At 38.0% G+C, this 22271-nt stretch overlaps 1 protein-coding gene across 4 annotated transcripts in view; it reads left to right on the top strand.

Annotated features, from left to right (window-relative positions):
* Window positions 1-22271, top strand: part of MAST4 (microtubule associated serine/threonine kinase family member 4) — a gene marked incomplete at its 5' end in the record, with an annotated part of 275947 nt that overhangs the window by 187563 nt on the left and 66113 nt on the right. For 3 of the 4 annotated variants that reach the window (XM_084225039.1, XM_084225041.1, XM_084225040.1), the window contains one exon: window positions 16112-16200. In XM_084225039.1, coding sequence (XP_084081165.1) covers window positions 16112-16200 — 89 coding nt within the window. Of the gene's footprint in view, window positions 1-13514; window positions 13561-16111; window positions 16201-22271 lie in introns of those variants that run through there. The other variant, XM_084225042.1, reaches the window with a different exon arrangement.

Here is a 22271-nt window from a genome sequence, read left to right on the forward strand (position 1 = left end):
TTTTTTGTGGGGTTTTTTGATTGGTTGGTTGGTTGGGTTTTGTTTTTTGGGGTTTTTTTGGTTTTGTTTTTTTTTTTTTTTTCTTTTTTTCCCATCAAAAGACATTGTTGATTTAAATTAAGCACTGGCAGACAAATGTTTAAGGTAATCAGGGGGTTTCTTAACACAAATATACTGTCTAAATAGTTGGATTTTTTTTTATAATTAGCTTGTTGTGATCTTGAGGAGCAGCCCAGGACTGCTGGACTGAGAAAAACACATTCAGTTGATTTGGTTTCAGAATGTTCAGTAAGTTTCTTCACAAGTGTGTGTGCTTCACTGCATTTACGTTTCCTCAAAGCAATGATCTCTAATGATCTCATGTGCTTGGCAGCCCAGATTCATCTGCAAAACAGCACTGTACCCTGCAGCACCATGCTGGGGTGTGTGCTTAGCTCTGACTCGGAGGTGATCATCATTTCCTGCAGCAGCTAGTTAGCCCAGTGCTGCCTAGCCCAAAATGTGAAAAAATCGCAGCGCGAGGCAGTGTGGCTGCAGGCATTTGGACTATTAAAGCTAGACTTGTAAAGAATGTGACGTGTGGCTTTGTATCACACTGCTGCATGATTCCTGTCTCCAGCATTGGTGGATGACATGGTTCTACTCTTCTACTTGTGGTAAAGTGTGCTGGGAGACATTAGTGAATAGGAAGATGAGAATTTGCCCTTTGGAGAGAGTGACTACATTATCTGTTTCAAAAATATGGCTGGTATAACATACTGAGTAGTCAGAATTTAAAAACAGATTATTATTTTCTGTTATTGTTATTACTAGAACTTCTTTTTAGAGCTGTGAATGGGAAATGCTTCAGTGGCTAAGATGTAATATCAAATACAGAACTATCAGTAGTGTAATGGTAGCCCAGCTTCAATTTTACAGAAACTTTTGGGAGTTTAGCAGATTTTTGCAGAATGATACTGTACTCATCCTATGTTAAATAGGTGTGAAACTGTTATTCTAGTGTTTGGGTTTATTTTCTGGGAAAAAAGAAACAGTGAAGAAAAAATAGGCACACAAGATATTATATTTCTCTGTAACATGAAGAAAAAAAGAATCCTTGTCACTCAATAAATGCTTTCAATGTTTGTGTGGAACCTACTTAAGCACTTTGGAAGGAAGAGATGATGAGAATTGCATTTGTTTGTCACCAAATTATTGTGTGGCATTTTGCCAGTTATAACCTTGGTTTTGATTTTTTTTAATTGGTCATTTTTTAGTACTTCATTGTCACTGTTTTCTGGTATCAGCTAAAGTTATGCTAGTCACAGTGAGACAAGAGATTATATATCCCCATAAAAACAAGTCAGAGCTCTATAAGCTAGGTTGAGAAAACAATCAGTCACTTTTTAATTGGTTACACACCCGTATGTACAACCAGCTAGTTGTCCAGCCCTCTTGAACCTGTATGGCACCATTACCTACCTGCACAGACTTTCTTGAGGTTTTTGAAGGATTGAAAAATCATTTTCATTTAATGTTTAGTTATGGATTTATGGAAGGGCCCTGATTAAGAAGCATATTATTATGTTTAAAATTGACTTGTTTGTGCTTTATCATTAAATTTATATCTTCAAGGTGGTAATTTTTGTGGTTATGATTTGAAGAAGGGGTAATTCCAACGCATTTCTCAATTCTTTTATACTGAAGACATTTAAGAAAATAGCTTTTGCTGACATTAATTTGTTTTTCAGAGGTATGCCTACATTTGGTTTTCAAGCTGTATGTAGTCTGAGGTCATCTGTAATGATTATTTGAAAAGCTGAACTAGATCTTATGCTAATTGAAAATCTAATGTTTGATTAAACCACTGAGCCAAATTAGCAGTTTGGGGCTTCTATTTTATAAAAAACAGGAAACGAAGAATTAGTGTTCAAGCTCTCAGCACTTTCTTTCTTTCTACTGAGAGGGTTAGGAGATCACAGAATGTCCGGGGTTGTAGTTCTGCTTGCGCCCGTGTACATTATGTCAGACAGTGGAATTATTTTCAGTAGAACTGGGTATTCCTCTATTAAAACCAGTAATTTATCTTAAACTTGTCTTTTCAGCCATGCTGCTTAAGATGACAGGTAATCTGCGAGGCAGCTTTCTGTGGTAGAACCATGGATGTGACTCTCAGAATAGTAATGATGACCCTAGCCTTATGGCAGAACTGTATGTGTGGAAACTCTTAGCTTGTCCATGTAAGAATTACTTGTTAGCATAGTAATGTGTCTTAGAGAATTTGTGAAGTGTGACGTGATCTAGTGGTACTTCAAGTTACATTTCAAGAAAGGGGGAAATTTGCTCATTATGGATCCCATTTTTACTTTTTTCATGTACCCATTGAAGCATAATATGTGATTTTTTCCCAAGTTTTCCATGTAAGTTTCATGGTTCTTGTTCAATTTAACAGCTTTTGTGTATTGAACTACTTATGTGCAGCAAGACAATGTAAAATCACCTTTTGTGGGAGGATTTCAGCTCTCCTCTGAGAGGGGAGAGAATTGACAACTTTGAGACAAATTCCCTTTCCAATGTACTTCTTCCACTGTCATTTTTTTGCTGCCCCAGACATTGCTGCTTCAATGTGGAATTTTAGTAGCAGTTGAAAAGCCCATACAGATCTGTTCTTGCAGGATTATGAAATCTTGAGATATTTTTAACTACATGATAAAAGTTCCAAAATTCTTGAAAAGATTGATGTGTAAAGAAGAAAGACTGTACACTGGATTGCACTGTTCAACTTCATATACATCCAAGCCAGTGTTCCTTTTTATTTGGAATTCATTAATGCTGTGTAGAGTTTAGCAGAAGTTAAATTTTTCTGGTTTTAGATACTTACCATTCATCTTGAATCTCTCCATTGCCAAGTACATCTTGATACATGAACTTCCAAGAAAAACTGTCAAACCACAAAGCAAAAAACCAAACCCAACAATAATAAACCCCTACCTTCAAACACTGAAAACTTGGACGTTTTGAGTCAATGTATGAATCCAGAACATGTAACTTGAAGACTGCACACACTACATTATGTAATTTAAGACTTGGCAGCAATGCACTCACTTTAGTTTCCTCTCCTTTGTCAGCAATTCTGCTTGTATTGGAGCAGATATTGTTTCATCAGTTAAGTTTAAAAGCAGATGTTAACTGTCTTGCGTGGTTCCACAAGCAGTATTTCCTGCAGCATCTCAGGTGGTTCTCATTGCTGCCAGTAGCACTGCTCGATCTGCCACTGAGCTTTTGGAGCAGTTACTCACATGGGCTGTGGGCTGTTGTGGCTAAGGACAGTAAGTTAACTGATGTGTGTTTAAAATTCGAGTGTTTACTGTAATTACCACTGCTTGGTTTTTTGTCTCTGGAGTAGATGTTGCTTTACTAGTCATTTTATGTGATACTTCATTCTTGACACATCAGGGTGAATTAAACACATCTTCATCTTGGAATTATTCCTCTTCACACTATTAGCTCATACCTATTTACACACTATAGATCATATCCTTGCTTCATTTTCTTTCTTCTTCTTCCTTCTACACTGAGTCACGGGCATTTGCTTTCATGAATCTTCTGTGACCTACTTCTATTTGTGAGCAATTAGTACATTGCTCTGGTGGGAAAATGGTCCTTTACCGGTACGGGTGTTTTTACAGGGCAAAGTACATACAAAAGTTGTTCTCATAAATTGCTTATATACTCTGTAATGTGTTTAAGAGGGTCTTAGCCTTTTCCCTGTATTCTTGTATTGATGTATAGATTTAAGTCTGGTATAGAAAGTTAATTTTATTTTGTTGTTGTTGTTGTTGTGTTGCTGTGTTCTTGGATTTTTCTGAGACAATAAGGTGTTGAAGTGGTCAGGAGAGATGTAAATGAGAAATCAAACTTACTTTATTCTGGAAATTCCATTTTTTCTGTAAAACCTCACTCATAGTAAGAAATCTTGTTTAAGAAATACTATAAGTGGATTTTGTGGGCCAGATTTATTCATGTTGTTATGCTTCACTGTGATTGGAAACTTCTAGTGTTGAATGTGTACTGGGGTTATTTGCTAGAAGAACACTACTAATTTTCCAGATTTTCATTAGGCATAACTGGGTGGATAAATTTAAAGTCATATTGTGTTCTAGTTGTGCTGGGATACCAGCTGTGGGAGGGAGCTTGAAGTATATCATTGCGGAGAAGGATTTTCCTTTCCTTGGGTAATACATAATTTTTTCTCAGAGCCTGTATGAGAGGTCACAACCCAGCTCTATGGTGTTTTGATCTGCAGAAAACCTATCTTAGATACACTAAGGGTTTTCTAAAATTGAACAGTTGTTTGTGATTTAGAAACTTGGATTACTAAAGTGGCACAGCATATCAGAAGGAGGGGATGTTTGATGACATGACATGAATGCTTTATCAGTACTTTATTTGCAGTGGCCTAGATAATTTGTTTCTGACCTCACTGAGTAATCCAGTCACTTGAAACATGAAGCATACACCACTGAAACTTTTTTCAATACCATGCCACACTAGTTTTAATACTATAAATGTGCATGTATATATTGTGCAGGTCTGTGGCAGCACACTGAAACACATAAATCATCTGATCTTTCCTGGCTTCTGTGGTGCTTGATAATTAAGCATTACTCTTAAAAAAAAATAGTGAGTGGATGTCAGAGGCCTTGTGTCATCCCCACTTGTGACTGTGCTTGGAGATGTTTAAATTGCCTCACTAGAGATTATTCAGATGTTTCCAATTACCTCACTGTGACTATGCAGTGTGATGATCTGCATGTGTAATAGGTTCCCTTCCTCAGTAGCTGTATTGCCATGTGGAGCTGAAGTTTGCTCCCAGACTTAGTCTGGGTGTTGGGTTTTTATACAGGGACGATAATTTGAACCGTAGCTAGCATCAAGTTAATCTTGCTGACACAACCTTCTTAGTACACAATTGCAGTTGAAAAAGGCAGTTTGTATTCTCATGGTTAAAATAAAAATTTTCATTTTCTAATGGGGAAATTCTGAACCAGTAAAAGACTTTCATCTGTGGTGTAACTTTGCCTTTAGAAGGGAGATTGGTTATGTGACTATACCAGGTTTAGATACACAGTTAAGTTTTTAAGTGTGGGTACTATATATCTAATACAAATCCGTGGAGAGAAGAAATAATTTATGTACGTTTGTAAATGGTGTCAACTATGTGCAGCACATACTTAGTTTTTTTTCTGTTAAATTTCTCATGAGGCTTTGTTAAATGAAAAGTAATGATCAATAGTTATGTCTGTTACATAAGCTCAGTTTTAATCTGGAAAAAAGCTAGATCAGACATACCCATTTTTTATAACAGTTATTTATTGTTTTGCTACTAAAGGGTTATCACTGTGTTTGGAAACTCCAACACAAACAGACTTCAATTTGTTATTGCTCCATAAGACTGTTGGGGAATGGTACCTTGCTGGCTGCAGATAAATGTGTAGCGGTGTCTTAAGATCATGACACTGTGGAGTGTTTGGTCACTTACCTTTTAGCATAACTTTGCAGATGTCTGGTTCCTGCAGAACAAACACCCTCTTCATGAAAGCTGCCATAGCTGGCATTAATTGATGCCCTCTGCCACAGGCTTGACAGAGACCAACAGCTGAATGGATGCAGTGAATGGATTTTTTTTTTCACCTTCCCCTGGGAAAATAATCCTTCTAGATGCTTAATTATCATTTAATTAAAAAACTTTTGGTCAGCTGTCAGTGGGTGGAAAGGAGAATGTGGGTCTTACTAAAGAGAGGAGGATCTTTTGTTTGCAAACTGAATTTTTGAGCTGCAGTCAATGTGTGCATGCTCAAATGTGGGACACTGATGGTGCTGCCAGAGGTCTTGTGGGAACAGACATAGTTTTGAGGTTGAATGCCTTCCACTTAATTGTTCATATTCAGTCTCCTAACCAGTAATTTCAAACGCCCTAAATAATGATTTTAATTTTTTTAAAAGTTTTTTCTTTTTTTTTCCTTAAGTCCAGTGCATTAACTACTTAAGTATTACTGACTACTGATGTCCAAACAAAACGCAAGACAGAATATTAATTGCAAAATGTTTTTATTTCTTGTATAGAAAGTGGGACACTTTAGTTACATAATATTTCCTCTTGTGTTTTTTAAAACCTGAGAAGGGAAAAGGAATAGGACCACTCTTCCTGTTACTTGCATTGATTCTGTTAAAGAAAAGATGCAAATTTGCATCGTGTTGTTGAAGATTAGGCATTTGTTTTGAATTTTTTGCAACGCTCATGTTTGGATGAAGAAAGAAGATAAACCACAGCAATTAGTGCGACAGTGCTACTGAAGGAATGAAGCTCATTTCCCTCACATGTCAAATCTCAGTAGTCAGCTGTGCTTCATCACTGTACTGCTGTCCAATTGGTAGATTTGTATCCTCACTTCTGGTTCTCAAGAGGTTAAAAGGTAACTTTATATTCTTAGTTGGAGCATGTGTCTCCTGAGGACTATCCTCCTTGAATGCTTTTCCCTCCTTTGTATTTCTTGTTGCCCAAGTGGGAAGCCTGCACAAGTAGGAATAAAAGAATTCAGACTCTTGTCCTGCTGGGTGTGATAATAGAAGAATTCAGACTCCTCTGCTACTGTGTTTGATCTGCTGTATAGTTTTTCTTCAGTCAGGTGCATTGCTCTGACATTGTCTTACCTGTTAATTTCCTTAGTCTTTGGTAGTATTGCTAAAGGTTTGAAGATAACACATTTAATCCATCATGTGCAGCCTCATAGTTTTTAGAGAATGTGGGCTACCAGATTGTTAAAGAAGGAAAGAAGCAGTCCTGTCCTGTCTGGACTTACTGCTCTTTTGAGTAAAAATGAATAATTTCTATTTAATTATAGGAGAAAGGAGTCAAGTTTAATTATAATTAGAGGTCAAACCAGAAAAGAACTACTGAATTAGAGTGTAAAACCATGTAAAATCTGCCTCCTTCAAGCAGCTGCCAATCTCCTACCCTTGAATTTTAGGATGTGATTACTTTAGTTCTACTACTTGAAGACTATTAGGAGAAAAAAAAAGTTGGGGGAGGGGTGTGGAAAACAAAGGGGAACAAAAAACGTAAAACTATCTTAAAAATACTGTAAAATAATGTAGGAAAAAGTATTTCTAGGACTTTGGCTCTTGGTGGCTTTTCTCCTGAGTGAGTCTCTGGAGTACTGTGCAATGCAGACTGTGTTTCATGTGATAAAGGGTGCTATGTAGACTTCTGTTTTAATAGGCTTCTGATTCTTTTTATGAAAGAAGTCACCTTGGCAACATTAAGTTTTTAATGGGTACCAACAAATAGAGGAGGTTGAAAGGAAGATGAAGCACAATTTCCATAGCAAGAAGCAGAGCAAACAAAATAGTTTCTTGTTTTCTTCCCCCAACTGAAAATGGATTAGTAATTTTTGCAGTGTCTCTTAGATATCTACCAAGGAAGTAGGATTTTTTAGGCTGGCTGCGTGTAACTACCTAATTTCAAAATATGACAGACTTTACCCACTGGGATGTTTTGGGTATTGATGCCATGCAGACATTTGAGTCAAGAGAAGCACTCCTTAAAGTTATCTGCATGCTATCTGAGGAATGTGCTCATTGTTATGAAGAGGTCTATATGGCTTATCATATCTGATACATGGTAAGGTAGAACAGTGCTGTTCTGAGCAAGTAAGAAGGAAAGAAGCCCAAGAGGAGGTAGTTCTAAGGGGAAAACAGAATGAGAATGCTGGAAAGGTGAACAGGGTTTCACTGTGGTAGGTAACTGGACAGACAGGTCTTTGGTCTGTAGTCTGGAGACAGTCCCGTGTTTTATCTAAATTCTGAACTCTGGCGGCCTCAGTTTCAACCGGAGTTACAGAAAACTCAGGGTATGTGCTTGGCTCCGTGGCAGTACTGAAATATCTTGGGGAATTGTCTGTGGTTAGTCCTTGAGTCTAGATGGATGTTTTGTTTGGGGTTATTTTCTGAAGGGGGTGACTGGGTAAAAGTTGTCAGTATATTGACTGCTTTGTTGAATGTAAATGTGGAAGAAACTACTGTTCCCCATTGAGAGGGTGGACGAGGTGGTCCCTCAGCTGAGGGGTCCCTTGTACTGAGTCTGACTGCTTGTGTTGTGAGCAGTAGCAACAGGGCTCCAGCCCAGCTCCTGAACCAGGGACAGAGCCAGGGGAGGCATCGCCTGGGACAGTACTGTACTTCAGCCTTGCAGACAGCACACCAGCCTGAGGTGAAGTGCTGGCATCCAAGATCCTGACTCACCTCCATCTGCTCCCCCAGTTTCTCCCGAGCTCTTAACAACCAGCAGTGTGTCAGCGTGAGAAACATCCTGCCTCCAGCCTTTCTTCTGCAACTTGGTAGGAAATGTCTGGCTGCATTCTCTCAGCACAGGAGAAATTGTATTCGGAATGTGAAGTGATAAGGGTTAATGTGAATTGTAGGGGATGGTCCAAAAGCCAAGGAGGCCTCTTTTTTGAACCTCCTGTCTGCAGCCTAGATAGGCATGTCCTCTGGTAAATAGGTATTTCCTGTCTAATGCGAACGTTCCTGCACTATTGTCTACTATGCAAGTCAAGGCACTACTTCATTTGGTTAATGCCTCCAAACCAGTAATGCTGTGATCTTAATAGGTGTGATGTATGACTTTTTTTTTTAAAGGTACAGCTTGTTGTACAAACCCCTCACAGTGGCTACTGATTTTGGCTTTTTTCGGTTAGGTTTTTTTGGTTGGTTGTTCGTTTGATTTGGATGTTTTGTTTTTGGTAGATTTGTTTGTTTGTTTGTTTGTTTGTGGGGTTTTTTTGCGTGTTCTGAATTATGTAGCATGCAGATAATCATGCTTAGCAGCAATTGAGGCCAGCCCAGCCCTGCATGCTTTTCCTCTGCATTTGGTTCTAGTTTACTAATTACCCTTCTATTTTGAATGAATAACATTTTTGTATCAAGGAATTTAGTTAAATTTCTCAGTATTGTAGGAGACACTTAGTAATTTGGTTTATTTCCCTTCTCAGAATATAAAATAAACTATAAATTCAAGAAACAGTGGGATTTAAATGATCCCGTCATCATGTTCTTGATGGGTTGTATGATGTGAAGGTGCAAAAACATAATTTGGGGTATAATAAAGCAGAATTGCTCAGTGGCCTGGTGGTTTGTGATCCTAAGCATTCTTTTTGTATGCACTCCTCTGCATACTCACTTTGGTTGTAGTACAGGCTTTAACTTTTGTGCAGCTATTTTATGAATATTGTATTAGTAGTTAGCTTAATACCATTTTTTGTTACTATAGAGGTGAATATTTAATTATGTGAGTTAAATGTGAATCAGTGACTTTAGGAAGGCTCAGGACAGATAGAAGTGTATCCCATTTTAAATATGTAGAAGAAATTTGGAATTTTCTTGTAACTACTGATGATTCTCCTGTGCGAGATGAAGAAAAATTATAGATCGAAATTGACTAGAGTAAAAGTGGGAGCAGTCAGTGAAGCTGAAGACACTGAACACATCCAACTAGCAAGTTCAGTTGAGAAGGCATGATGACCTTGTTATTTGTATTGTAAGACTCTGTTTCAAAGGAAATTGAGAAGCCCTTCTCAGTGTAAAGAGTCTTTGTGTCAGTCTCCCTCAGATCCAGTTATTAGAGATTTGGCAGATCTCTTTGCAATTCTGTGATTTCTCCTGGTGTCTGTTTTTGCAGTGATGCTGTCTTGAGTGCATTTGAATCCTTTAGGCAGGCTGTGTAAACGGTGATCATACATCTAGTTGATTGCATTTCATGTTTTATTTTCTCTGTTTATTTTCTTTTTAGAAAAAAATCTTTTCTAAAAAGATTTTTCCTTTTTAGAAATATGAAGAAAAAGTCTCTTCTTTTGTATGATGAGGAAAGGTGAAGTTCTGATGGCATGGTGGCATGCTGGTAATTGGTATTTGTGACACGGAGAAGGGTGTTGCATGCCCATTTTTCAGTATTTAGAGAGGACTGTAGCTTACTGCCCATGTTTATCTGGCCAACAGCCAAAGCCAAAGAAGCACTCAGTGTAGTGTTGCAGAGGTTCGAGACCAACCCCCAAACTGGGACTGCAAGCAGCTGCGTCTTGGTGTGCTGTTTTCATTAAGTTTTGACAGCGCTCTCATTTCTTCAGACTAAAAGCTCACCTTACTTGACTAACCCTTACATACAAAAGAGGAAAATCTGAATCTCTTCCCAATTTATAACACTTAAACTTTAAATCCCAGTAGCCTATTTTTTACAGCACATTACCGATTGATGTAGAATAATTTCTCACAGAGAGAGTATATATAGTAAGTAGAATGTTTGATTGTATGTGCAATGTTGTAAACGTAAGATGTTAGATATAGATACATGTATTTAACTAAATATACGCATACGTTTTACGCATATGAATATGAGTGTGTGTCTGTATATGCATATACACATATATATACGCAACAACTTTGGAGAGTGGATGTGCAGACATACAGTCTAGGTAAAATATATCAGAAAATACTGCTAGACAATAAATTGATATGAGTGGGAAATACTGACAGCCTTTAAAATAATAAGATGAAAATTCTGTTGCTATATTACTAATGCTATATTTTACTTGTATTCAGATGGTTTGCACACTTCTCTCAGTTAGTGTATCGCCTTGAAAATTTAATTCAGAGAGACAGGAAATATCTCTCAAAAGTGGAAACCTTTTCTTCCTTACTCTTTAGTCTTTCCTAGCTGTAAGTTAGAACAGGGTAGCAGTCGTTTTCTCTGGATGGAGTCTCTTGATTGTCCCAGTGTAACTAATTCTGCAGTATTCAGTGAGGAACGTTTTCGGCCAATTCGTTTCCTTGCATAGAACGATTCTGGGGTGAACTGGCACTAAGTGTGGGCTGTGTTTTACTTTGACTTTATGGGTCTGGAGATGCTTCATCAAATACAAGCTGCAAGGCTACTTTCGACAAGGAAGCTGTCTGCAGTATCGATGTGCGTCATCTCTTCCGGGCAGCTGGTTTTTGCATTTATTCCAGTTAATATCCTTGCAGAACTTGTCTGGGTTCTGGAGCATATGGAAGTACTCACTGAACTGCTTCTTAATGCAGAAGGCTTCTCTTAAAAATGAAGTAAACCCAACCAACCAGACAAAATAGGCAAGACAAACTAAACTAAATTCCTCACTTCACGTGTACACTGTTCAATGACTCTTCAGTGTTGCTGTTGCTGAAGATAATAACTATGAAGTCATACCTTAGCTACCTTCATAAGAAGTTAAATATAACTGAGATAGAACTTAAAATTAACTTTCCTGTGTAACCAAAATCACATCATCTCAAGTCTTGCTAGGGATAGTATGTTCCTGCTGGGGTAGTTTTCAACCATGCAGTTCTAACACCAGAAAAATTATAACCCCTTTTTCTATCCCTGGAGCCTTTATAAAAAGGCTGGTCTTGCATTATTAGTGTCTCATGTGTACCTGGTTAGGCTTCACATTCTAGGTATGGCACTAACTTAATTTCTTTGTGTTTGTCTTGGCAACTGAAACCATTTGTTTGTAGCCTCTTCTTAGAATGGGAGAAATCCCCTTCTAATCTTTGCCTCTGACTAAATTGCTATATATTACACAAATACCAGAATTAAGGTGGTGTGGAGTAGTGCTGTCCTCAGCATAGCCTGTGAGAGGTGATGAACTGTCAAAATAGCTTAGACTCCAAATGCATCTTCATTACAAGTGTAAGTATTAATGATTGAGGATAGTGAAATGAAATAATTATAAAGGCTTATGCCATATTTCCCATGAAAAGCCTGGCAAACCTGGCTCTGACAAAATAGCCTGCTTTCCCTACTTCTTTTGAATAAATAAAAGTGGTTACCTTCACTGCCAGCAATTTGTTCTTTTAGCCCTCATTCAGAGAAAGAAATTTCCATTTCAGTGCATATCTTTCACAAAAATTACCATTTCTTGATTACTGTACCAGGAAACCTGTTTCAGCTCTGGATGAAGTATTGTCTGTCCTAGAAGCACTGCATTTCTGCTTTAGCTTTTTGTTCTGTTTAATGTTTCCAGGAGATCGTGGAATGTAGCTCTATTTTTACAGCCATACTCTTACTTGAGTCTCGTGCTTTGCTGATTTCAGTCTAACTGGTCCCCTCATTTCTACCCAAACAGCTTTTGCCTGATATGGGAAGAATCATGGCTATTTAAGGAACAAAGTAATCAAGCTTGATGCAACTGGGTTGCATCTTTTAGCAGCTGCTGTTCACCCTGGGTTTGTTACCCTAGAAGTTCAGCAAAAGCACTTTCTATGTAGTGTCTTCTGTTTGTTTTATCATGAGTGCTCCTCGTCAGAAACATTGATTGTCTGTAGCAGCTGCAGAAGCGACTTGGAGCTAGTGCATTGGGAATGATACTGGAGCTGAGGTGAAGGAGGAATTCCCCCACAGTGAGACACGGTGAGAAGTCAGGATAGGGAGGAGAAGAGTGAGTGGGCAGGAGTGTCAGTGACAGAGAGCAGGAGGTATGACAGAACCTGTCTTGGGGGGGTGGATTTGGGAAACAAATAAGAAATGACGAATTGGATTCTAAGATAAGGAGTAGTACCATTTGTCCAAGGCACTGCTGATACCGTGTAAGGTCAATGACTTCCAGATACGTAGTCACCCAGCAGGAATAAAGTCCAGGAAGGATATTTGTGGGGCAGAGAGGAAGGCAAAGGGCAACAGATGTAAACTTTCTGTTCTGCTCAAGTTTTCTGCATGCCCCAAAGTTTAGTTATTGTTAAATGTGACTGATTTTTTTTTCTGTGCTCTCTCCTATTCTTTTTCATCTTGTAAAAAGGTTTTCTTTTTTTAAAAAATGTGTTCTAAGCTTTGCATTTACCTGCTGCCTAGCTTGCTAGTCTCTTCTTGGCATGCAACCTGATCACAGCATGAAATTCAAGGCTTAGAGAATTGCATTTTGGGATTAGTGCTCTGTGGTTTACCAAGGTTTATATTTCCCTAAGTTACAATCCCTGTAGAGTATTCCTGCATGGCTATAACTTTACTGCAGACAAAGAAGCTTTATTTCAGGGCTGCCTCTTATCAGTTGGTTTATCTTGTCAGATTTGAATGGGAGAAGAATAGTTTTGGGAAAACAATAGAAGGGGAAAGTTACTTGATGTGTTCAGAGATCTAGAAAAAACTATTTTGTCTTAAAATGGTTTTAACTTCTGAGATTGTTTTGTATAGGGAGGATTGCTGTTTGAAGGCTAAATACAGTTCAGTAAGTAATGCTTTGATACTTCCTTTGTGCCACCCTGCTTCCCAGTTGTGGAGTTCTGACCGCTTACATCAACTTTCAAGGTTCCCTGAAGTTTATTTTTTTTCATCCAAAAATGTCTCTTTTATAATAGCATTATTTTAGGGAAGGAATTGTGTTTCACAGATTATACAGGATGGATTACATAGTTTCAAAATCTTTGTGAAGCACAGCTGAAAAACAAAGCTTACAGTGAGAGCGCTAGGATGGATTTGTTCTTCGATGCAGTGGGTTGCATCTTACCTTACTGGTAAGGCAAATAGAGGAGAACTTAATATCTTTTATTTTTTATTTCTCAACAGATTATTTCATTTGAGTATGATCGAAGACAGATTCTCTCTGCAGCCACATCTGAGCAAGTGGCAAATGTTTTTGAAATGACAGCAGGGGGGGAAAGATTTCTCATTGTGTAAGATCTTGATATTGATGGTAATGCCATCATACTCTCCAGAGTGTTAAAAATTCACAGCCTCCCAAAAAAACACCAAAACCCAAAGATAAGTTTAATTAGGTGTTTTTGATAATGATTTGTGAAAGACATTGCACATTCAACTGAGAAATGTAAAGTTTGGACATTAATGTGAAAGTGAATACAAGGCATTTGTTTATTTACATAGGAAATTCTGGCAAAAGTGATAAAAGTCTCAATTTCTACAAGTAAGGGCGAGTGACAAGTAAGTGCAAGGAATCATCTATGTAACAAAATCTGTGAAGGGTATCTAAAATTTTTGTGCTTTAAATGTATTGCTTTCTTCTGCCAGAATTTGTGGTGGTCCTTTAAATCCCACACTTCAGCCGTGAAAAACTTGCTTTCAAGTCGCATCATGGGTGCTCTGAGCCCCAGCCTGCGTCACAGATGTTGGTAGTGATACCATCACATCATCATGGATAGATGCAATCTGTATCTTTTAATGAATGTCTAATAAATACCAGAAGTTTTTCCTGGGTTCAATTTTAGATTGGAGAATTGCAAAGAAACAGTTATTCAAGCTTTTAAAACAAGAGTAGCAGATAAAGGGAGGAAAGTTAGCAAAAATATGGTGTCATTGCATGAAGCCAGAAGGAAAATTTTGAACCATTCTTTGATATGAGAGAAATTCAATGACTCCGGACAAAATTTAGAGAGGGGGGCAAACAATTAAGACTTTGTTCTAATGGAATACGGAATATTGCTCGGTTTTTGTGATTTAAAAAGTAGAAATTAATCTAGACAGATTACTAAAAACTTGTGTTTATAATTTCACATTTTAAAAGTTCTTCCTTTTTGTTTGTCTTAAAAAAGGCAGTGTATGTTTTAAATAAGTTCTGGCTTTTCCAGTATTCCACATGTGAAACTTGCAATAATTTTGTACATTCTTTTCTTAAAAAGGTCTACACTAATGATGCACTTGAAGGTTAAATCACTGTAATAATTATGTAATATGGCAAAACTTTGTGCAGTGTGCAAATGGACTTTGCATTAATTAACCTGTTAGAGATTTGGAAGTGGGACTGTTGCTGCTTCACAAAGCATTTTTGAAGGGAAGAGTGGTCTTAGTATTTGACTTCTTTTGCGTTTTGCAGATACCATCTATACTGATTTCATACTCAACTTTTAATCTGCTTTTTTTTTTTTAAATTTTCTTTGTCTTCTGTATTACTTTGGAGTACTTCTGCAGCTGTTTTTCTTTATGCTATTAAACTCCATCCATTCTTTTGCACTTTATTCAATTTAACTATATCAAAACTAATTAGTCTTGGTTTCTGGCTGTTACGTAATGAGAGATCATCATAATGTTACAAAATTAATTTTTTGAGTTGTCTACAAATAAGATCTGAGTCTGCTTCTCTTGCAATCTGCTTTGGTGATTAAATGCTTTTGTGTATAAACTTTCTCCATTTTAGATGTTTTGGAGTTTTTCTAAACTTTTTCAGAAAAAATCTGATTGCAGTGCTGTAGACATTAGCATATGCCCTCAGTTTTTAAGAGCTAAGGTCTCTTAGTTCAGGATAATATTTTCCTTCTGCATGAATGTTTGGAGTGTTGGGGATTTATGTTTATGAGAATATTTGTTATAGTAGAATGAGGGAAGAAGAAAACTGCTTCTGCCAACTAATATATAAAAACTGTATTATATATTTAAGAAAAATACCTCCTTTCCCAATTTAATCAGTGTCTTAATTTACTTTTAATCTTGTTTTATGATCTTGTGGTATGGGAAATTAGTGGCTTTGCAGATGAAAAATGTATGAGTAAAAAAAAATGCATTTATCTTCTTAGTTATCATCTGTTCCATTGACAGAAGGCACAGATGTGAAATTTATCTCAGTAATTAGATTTATAATTATTGCATCATTCTCAGATTGATAAGTCTTGCTTTCTCTGGGATGCGATTTCAAGCTACAGTTCATGCAACAGGAATAGTTTTAGTCATTGAATGGTGATGGTAAACCTGAGACTGTGTTTCACATTTTATTTATTTTTATATTTTATAAAAAGTGTATGGCAGAGAAATAGGCTTTAGTCAGAGAGGAATATTTTGTAAATGACTCTAAAGGGAAATGCTGGTCATTGCGCAGAACAGCAAACGTGCAAGCCTGAAAAGTATCCATGGTGTATTTTCTTTGAAAACTTCTGGTTTTGCCATTATCCATTATAATCATTGACTTCCTGGACATGCCTACAAAAACAACAATAGCTCTGATTTTTAATAGGAAACTGGGAAGTCAAGGAACTCGGTAGCAGAATCTCAAAATGCCCATATGTGGTACACACTGTATTTCTGATGCTAATGTCTTCTTTCCTCTCTTTTTGCCCACAGCTGTAGAACAAGTAACAGGAAGAGTTTGATGGGCAGTAGCCAGTCTCCAGCTCTGCCTCGGCCTCATTCACCACTCTCAGCTCATACAGGTGATTTTATAACTACGCTACTACTGCTATTGTGAAATTCTTACCTTGTCTCTATAACTGAAGGAAAACATATTCTGCTGTTCTTTTCACTGTAATAGCAAAAAGTTGTATTTCATTCTATCCAAATTTCTGTTTTACATTTAGATTCATAAATCCTGTGTTATGATCAGGAGCAGTCAAAAAATGTCATGTAGCTCCTACAATTGCTCTTCCTATATCTTGCACCACATAATAAGGGCAGTGCAGTCTGTGTTACATTCTGTTCCTGGAACTTCTGCTCCCAACGATTTATAGTGTTGGGCACTTTGGTGGTAGTTGCTGTTCTTCACTTTGCATGGCAATAAATTGATGATAATTTTGTTTTTCTTCTAAAACATCTGAAACACTTAAAGTTTGAATGAATGTCCATAAATAAATATTATATTTATAATAATTGCCTTCATTTTTAAAAGTGATATTTTTAGTGTGTCACCTCACATTTCCACGAGATTTAATGTCTTTTTATTTTTGAGGGTGCATTGGCTGTAACTACAGGCCAAAATGAAAGCACCGCACTAATCCTTGTGTAATCAATGACTCTGAATACTCTGGAGAACTGCTTGCAGGGAGATGCTAAGCAAGACGGTGCAGAGCTTCACATGAATTTTTGAAGTATATTAAGGCATCTCCAGTTTTCTTATGGAAGCAACATTGTTAGAGAAAGTATGGTGGTGATTTTCACTCTCAGAAGCAGCTGTCACAGGTAGGAATCCAGGCAACACGAAAATTTGTAAAGAGTTCAAGGCAGTGGGGCATTTAATACAAAGTAAAACATGGTGCCGACTGTTTTGAAACTGAAAAATTAAATTTTGGAATGCCATTTTGGATCTGCCAAATACAGAAATTTCCATTTGGAAGAGGAGATTGTGGTCACCATAAGAAGTGTTCTTGGTTGTGCTGTGCTGACTTGAGGAAAGTTGTAACAATGCTTGCTCTAGCCTGTCTGCTGCTGTAAATGACTATACCATCTGTTCTTAAATGGAAACCTTGGACCAGTGATGCCTAATGAACTCTGAAGTATGGACTGACCAGCATGTGTTACCTGGGATTTGGATATAGGTTGTGTATTTGATAAATGGTGGAAAGTTCCTGTCAGGCAGTGGACTTAGGCTTTTAGCAAGTTGCTTCATCTTTTGAATTGATTTCTCAAACAGTTAAAGAGAAATAATACTGCTGATGTCACAGCTATTGTCAAGTAACTGAGAAGGTTGAAAACCAATTCTGTAAGTAAAAAGATTAAGTGTAAGTGGTTCTTTTCCATAAACTCAGCAGTATATACTGTTTATTCAAAAATGTGTTACAGAAATTCGACAACTTCTCCCATTACACAGATACAGTAGGTTCTCTTACTTGGCTACTTCCAAAGGCATATGTGCTAGGCACTTGGGCTGTACTAGTAAATCTTATAGTAAGTCTCATCACATATATGAGGTTAATATTTGCATGTGCATGTCCAGCTCTGTTATTAGCGTGCTTCTGTAAATGGCTAATTATAGTAAATATTCACACAAATATTGGCTCTTAACTCAGCTGACTAGTGTGCCTAGACAAGTCCATACGTCAGATCCCTGTGAATGTGTATGGAATGGAACCCTAATCCACACAAATAAAAAAATATGCAAATTTAGTAAGCTATAGTTTCCTCTACACAGGCAATAGGAGTTCAGTGTTTCAAGTGTTTAATGTCTATAAATCTGTGAGAATGTCAGACTTGAGAGGCTGGATTTGTAGTGATCCTGTAATTTCTGTGTTGTCAGAGGTGCCAGGTGTTAAACTGCACTAGCTTCTGCACACTCAAATTGCCTTCCTGCTCTCTGTGGTGGCATTTACTGAAGGCCTGTTTCCTTGTGAAGTGTGGTAGAGGGATGTGACAAGAGACTGTTTGTGCTGTACAGCTTGCTGGGTTTATTCGTCTTGGCCCTCCTTGGCTGAGAGGAATTATTCCATGTCAGAGAGGCCTCCTCCACTGAGAGAACCTGGTATATCTCCTCTCCAGCTATAGATTATTTTAGGGTCTTATTTGAAGCTGAGATTCTCTTAAGAAAGTTCTTTAAATTGGAAGTTTTAACTTTACTTTACAGCTAGATCATCTGCCTTGAGCATGTACCTCAAGCTAAAGTTTCAGAGAGACTGAAGATGATTCTCTAAAACCTTCATATATTTCCTATTGATGTTTGCTGTGGGGAGAGGAAACAATAGAAGAGGGAGAGGCAAACAAAAGATTTTCAGTCCTTGAAGAGCATGTAGCAAGCTGAATGTGCAGCAAAGTGCTTGCATTTACTGAAAATAGGTTTATTCATCAGCCTGCTCTTGGCTGAAGTGTGGTAATAACATGCATTTTTGACGAACATGTTCTGGTGAGATTATGCAGAATTTGGAGGACATTGAAGAGCGCATGTTCTCTAAAGTTTTTCTTGTGTGTTTTTAGAGTTCTGTTTCATTCATGCAATCTGCCGAGGTGAGTGCAGGCTGAGAATCAGGTTGCATGGATGCTAACATCTGATTTAACTTTGTGAGACCATTGCACAATTTCTTGTCTCTGGGCTGTCAAAAGAGAATACTGATTCTTGCATCACTTGCCTTTTAAGGGACTTAGTCTAACTGTTGAGAAAGCCAGGAACTTTAGGCATAGAGTAGAAATCTTTAGCTTCCTCACATTGCATGTTAGGCTTTTTCTTCTACTGGATTCCGCTCCTGTACTCCCTGCTTCCAGGTGCTCCGTCTATCTCTGGGGGGAGCCTGCTGTTGCCCTTACTGAAAAGAGTTCCATTCATGGCTCTAATTTAAGTGGACTAGATTCTTAATGTTTGTACTGCCTTAGTTGCCAGCTGGGGTTAAAGCACAACAAAAGGATAAAGACCTGCAATAACAACTAAGTACCATGCAGCTGCTCACCCACCCATCCCCCTACAGCAGGTAGAAAAATTAGAAAAACATTTAAACTCGCGATTTTTAATTTAAAAAAATTAAAATGCGTGAGATCAGAACAGTTTAATAACTGAAACAAAACAAAAAAAAAACCAATATTACTACTGAAGATAATAATAACAACAATAACAATTGTAATGAAAAGGAGAAAGTGATGTATCATACCCAATAGAAACAAGTGATGCACAGTACAATTGCTTACCAGCTGCTGACCAATGCCCATCCCAGCCCCCAGCAGCAGTCAGCCCCTCCTGGCCAGCTCCCTGCAGTTTACATCCTGGACACGATGTTCTGTGGTGAGGAACATCCCTTTGGCCTGTACAGGTCAGCTGTCCTGGCCATGCTCCCTCCCGGTGCCTTGTGCACGTGGTCACTGACGGGGAATGGGACACTGAAGGTCCTTGGCTAAGGGTAAGCACTGCTCAGCAGCAGCTAAAACACCAGCATGTTACCAACATTACTCTCATGCTGAACCCAAAACACAGCACTGAACCAGTGATCAAGAAGAAAATTCTATCCAAGCCAAAATCAGCATGCCCTTTGCCCTTTACTCTGGACTGTTCTAGTTGAGTGGAATCAAAATTGTCACACTCTTGAAAACCCACCCAGGATCAATTTCTTTTAGTTATCATCTTAATAGTCTTCAGTGTTATCCTTGGCTTTGTGTGTAGTCCTAATGAGATAGCTGGCATTGCTTGGGAACTGCCCCAGAGGGGCATATGAAGTGAGTCTTTTCATTCTTTATGAGGACACCCTTGGATTCCCTAACAAGCTTTTCCCTTCAACGTTAATTCATTGCTTGTGGAGAGCAAGCCGAATTACTTTGCATGGCATACTTGAGATGACTTTATTTGGACCACTAGGTTAAGCTACTTGGGTTTTTTTCCCCAGAGGCCTCCCGTCTCTGAGGACAGAAAAGTTCTGTGAGTCCTCTTTGTCAAATGTAGCAAAGTGAGTGAAGGTGTGTTCTGGAATCTCAAGGTGGAGCTCTCTTAGAGTGCTCTGCATAACCACTCCTGCCAGTCCCTGTGACTTTGCTTAAGAATATTTCCATCTTTTGTATCTGCAGACCAATCATTAAGAGGTCTGGCTGCACCTTTGTAAGTAATGTGCCATTACTTCAGATCTGCTCAGGTAGTTACTATTTAATCATAAACTGTGTTTGAGCTAGATTGCATGTGAATAGGATTGCTCTGTTTTAGAGGACGAGCATCTTGAATGTAAGCAGAATTCTTAAAGTTCATTTTATACCTGTGTTCTTCCTTGTAGTCCTGTTTTTCATCCAGATGCAGTCTGAACTGGAGGTATCAGCTATTCTCTAGTTTAGATAGATGTTCTTTGAGGAGGACAAGTTTAGGGTAATAATAATTGCCCCATATGACAAAGTCTTATATAGAGATGTCAGGCATATTATCCCCCCACTCTTCCCCTGCAGTTTTCATTGCTTACTCTGGAGATAAATGAAGATTTTTCCTTCAAGTGAGTTTATTGTTAATCTTTACAGATGCAAGCTGGTTTGGACAAATACTGGTTACTTACGTGAAGTTTCTTAACTGCTAGCCTTGCCATCCCAGTCATACTCAGATTCATGTCAGATAGGAGGGAGAGGCAGTGAGACAGCACCACACTTTGTGCAGAGTGCAAATAGTGCATGAGTGGCACCTGTCAGGGAAAGGGCAGATTTGTTTGTAAGCAACAGTGACCATGAAAGCTCCTGGGCTGCAGTGAAGTGTTATTAGAGGAGTAAGTAGTCCAGTGATTGGGAGCACACAGGGAGGTGTAAGGTCTGAGACTGAGGATATGAAAAAGACAGTGTGTACAGCAGATACTATATGTCTCTGTTATGTATGTTAATTGCTAATACAATATATGCAAATCCATTTTGCTCTATGCAGGACCTGTAGGTGCTTGCAGAGATAATTTCTGTCTGGAAAGTCAGACTTCAGTTTGCAGCTGAAGCCTCTTGCCATGCCTTATGCATACATGTAAAGATCACACAGTATCAACTTTCACTACATAAAGTGTTTCTATTTCTTGCAGAAATAGAAAACATGCTAGGTAATATCTTTAGGCTCATTAGCAACTGGCTTAGGTTAGTGGTCTGGACGTGCTTTGCCTTTAGTATTTGGGCTGAAAGGTGTTAAACCTGCTTAAAAGTATTTCTAAGTTTTCTATGAGTTGTTGAATACATAGAGAATTGTGGGAAAATAAGAGTTGCAGCATTGTCTTGGATGGTACCTGGTGCCCATGTCATTAATGGGCTTTTCTAGATGACTGATGCTGTGTAGGCAGGTCATCTGCACCACCCAGCCTGAAAAGTGAATGATTATAATCTCAGCAAGTCAGGGCATTCAGGTGTCCCCACCTCAGAAGTCACAGGAGCTTCTTCATGTGGTTGATACTAACCCCTAATGATTAATAGTCACGGGTGGTGCTTCTTAATTGTATCTGCTGAAGGAGCAAGATTTAGCTGTTAGGAGCAATGCTGTAAATTTTATTTGTCCGTATTTTAAGAATATTCCATGTGGTGCCACTGAGATGACTAGGACAAGGATTGTAAGATAGGTAGGAAATTATTTAAGGGTATAAAGAGGCTTGTGTTAAAATGAGGAATATTTTAAAGGGTGAGTGGAGGTTATCATAGAGTCATCAGGTTTTGTTTTTGTGGCCAAACATTTTATTCTTCTTCTAAGTGACACTGGCATAAAATTACTGTAGCTTATACAAATTTGGAAGACATCCAGTATGAAATAGCATTGGGGAACTAGGTTGAAGTGAGTGAATGACTGGAATAAAAAAGTATGAAATTGCAATATGCAACATTTTGTACTGGAGTACTTGTAACAGAAATGTCTATGATAAACTGTGAACTCAACTATTATAAGGAGTTTAGTTTAGGATCTGACTGGATTTTCTGGATAAGATGATGTTTGCAAGCACCAGTCTAGTGCAGCTTTGAAAATGAAATCTCGGAAGATGTATAAAGGAAGTCATTTTCATTTTAAAATTACTGTACAGTGCAAATCTAACCAGGACTGCACAGCTGCTGTAAAGTGTCCTGGTTAGATTTCATCTGGAGTACTGCATATGTTTAATGGCATACA

This window comes from Fringilla coelebs, assembly GCF_963513975.1.
Source record: "Fringilla coelebs genome assembly, chromosome: Z".
Taxonomy (NCBI): Eukaryota; Metazoa; Chordata; class Aves; order Passeriformes; family Fringillidae; genus Fringilla; species Fringilla coelebs.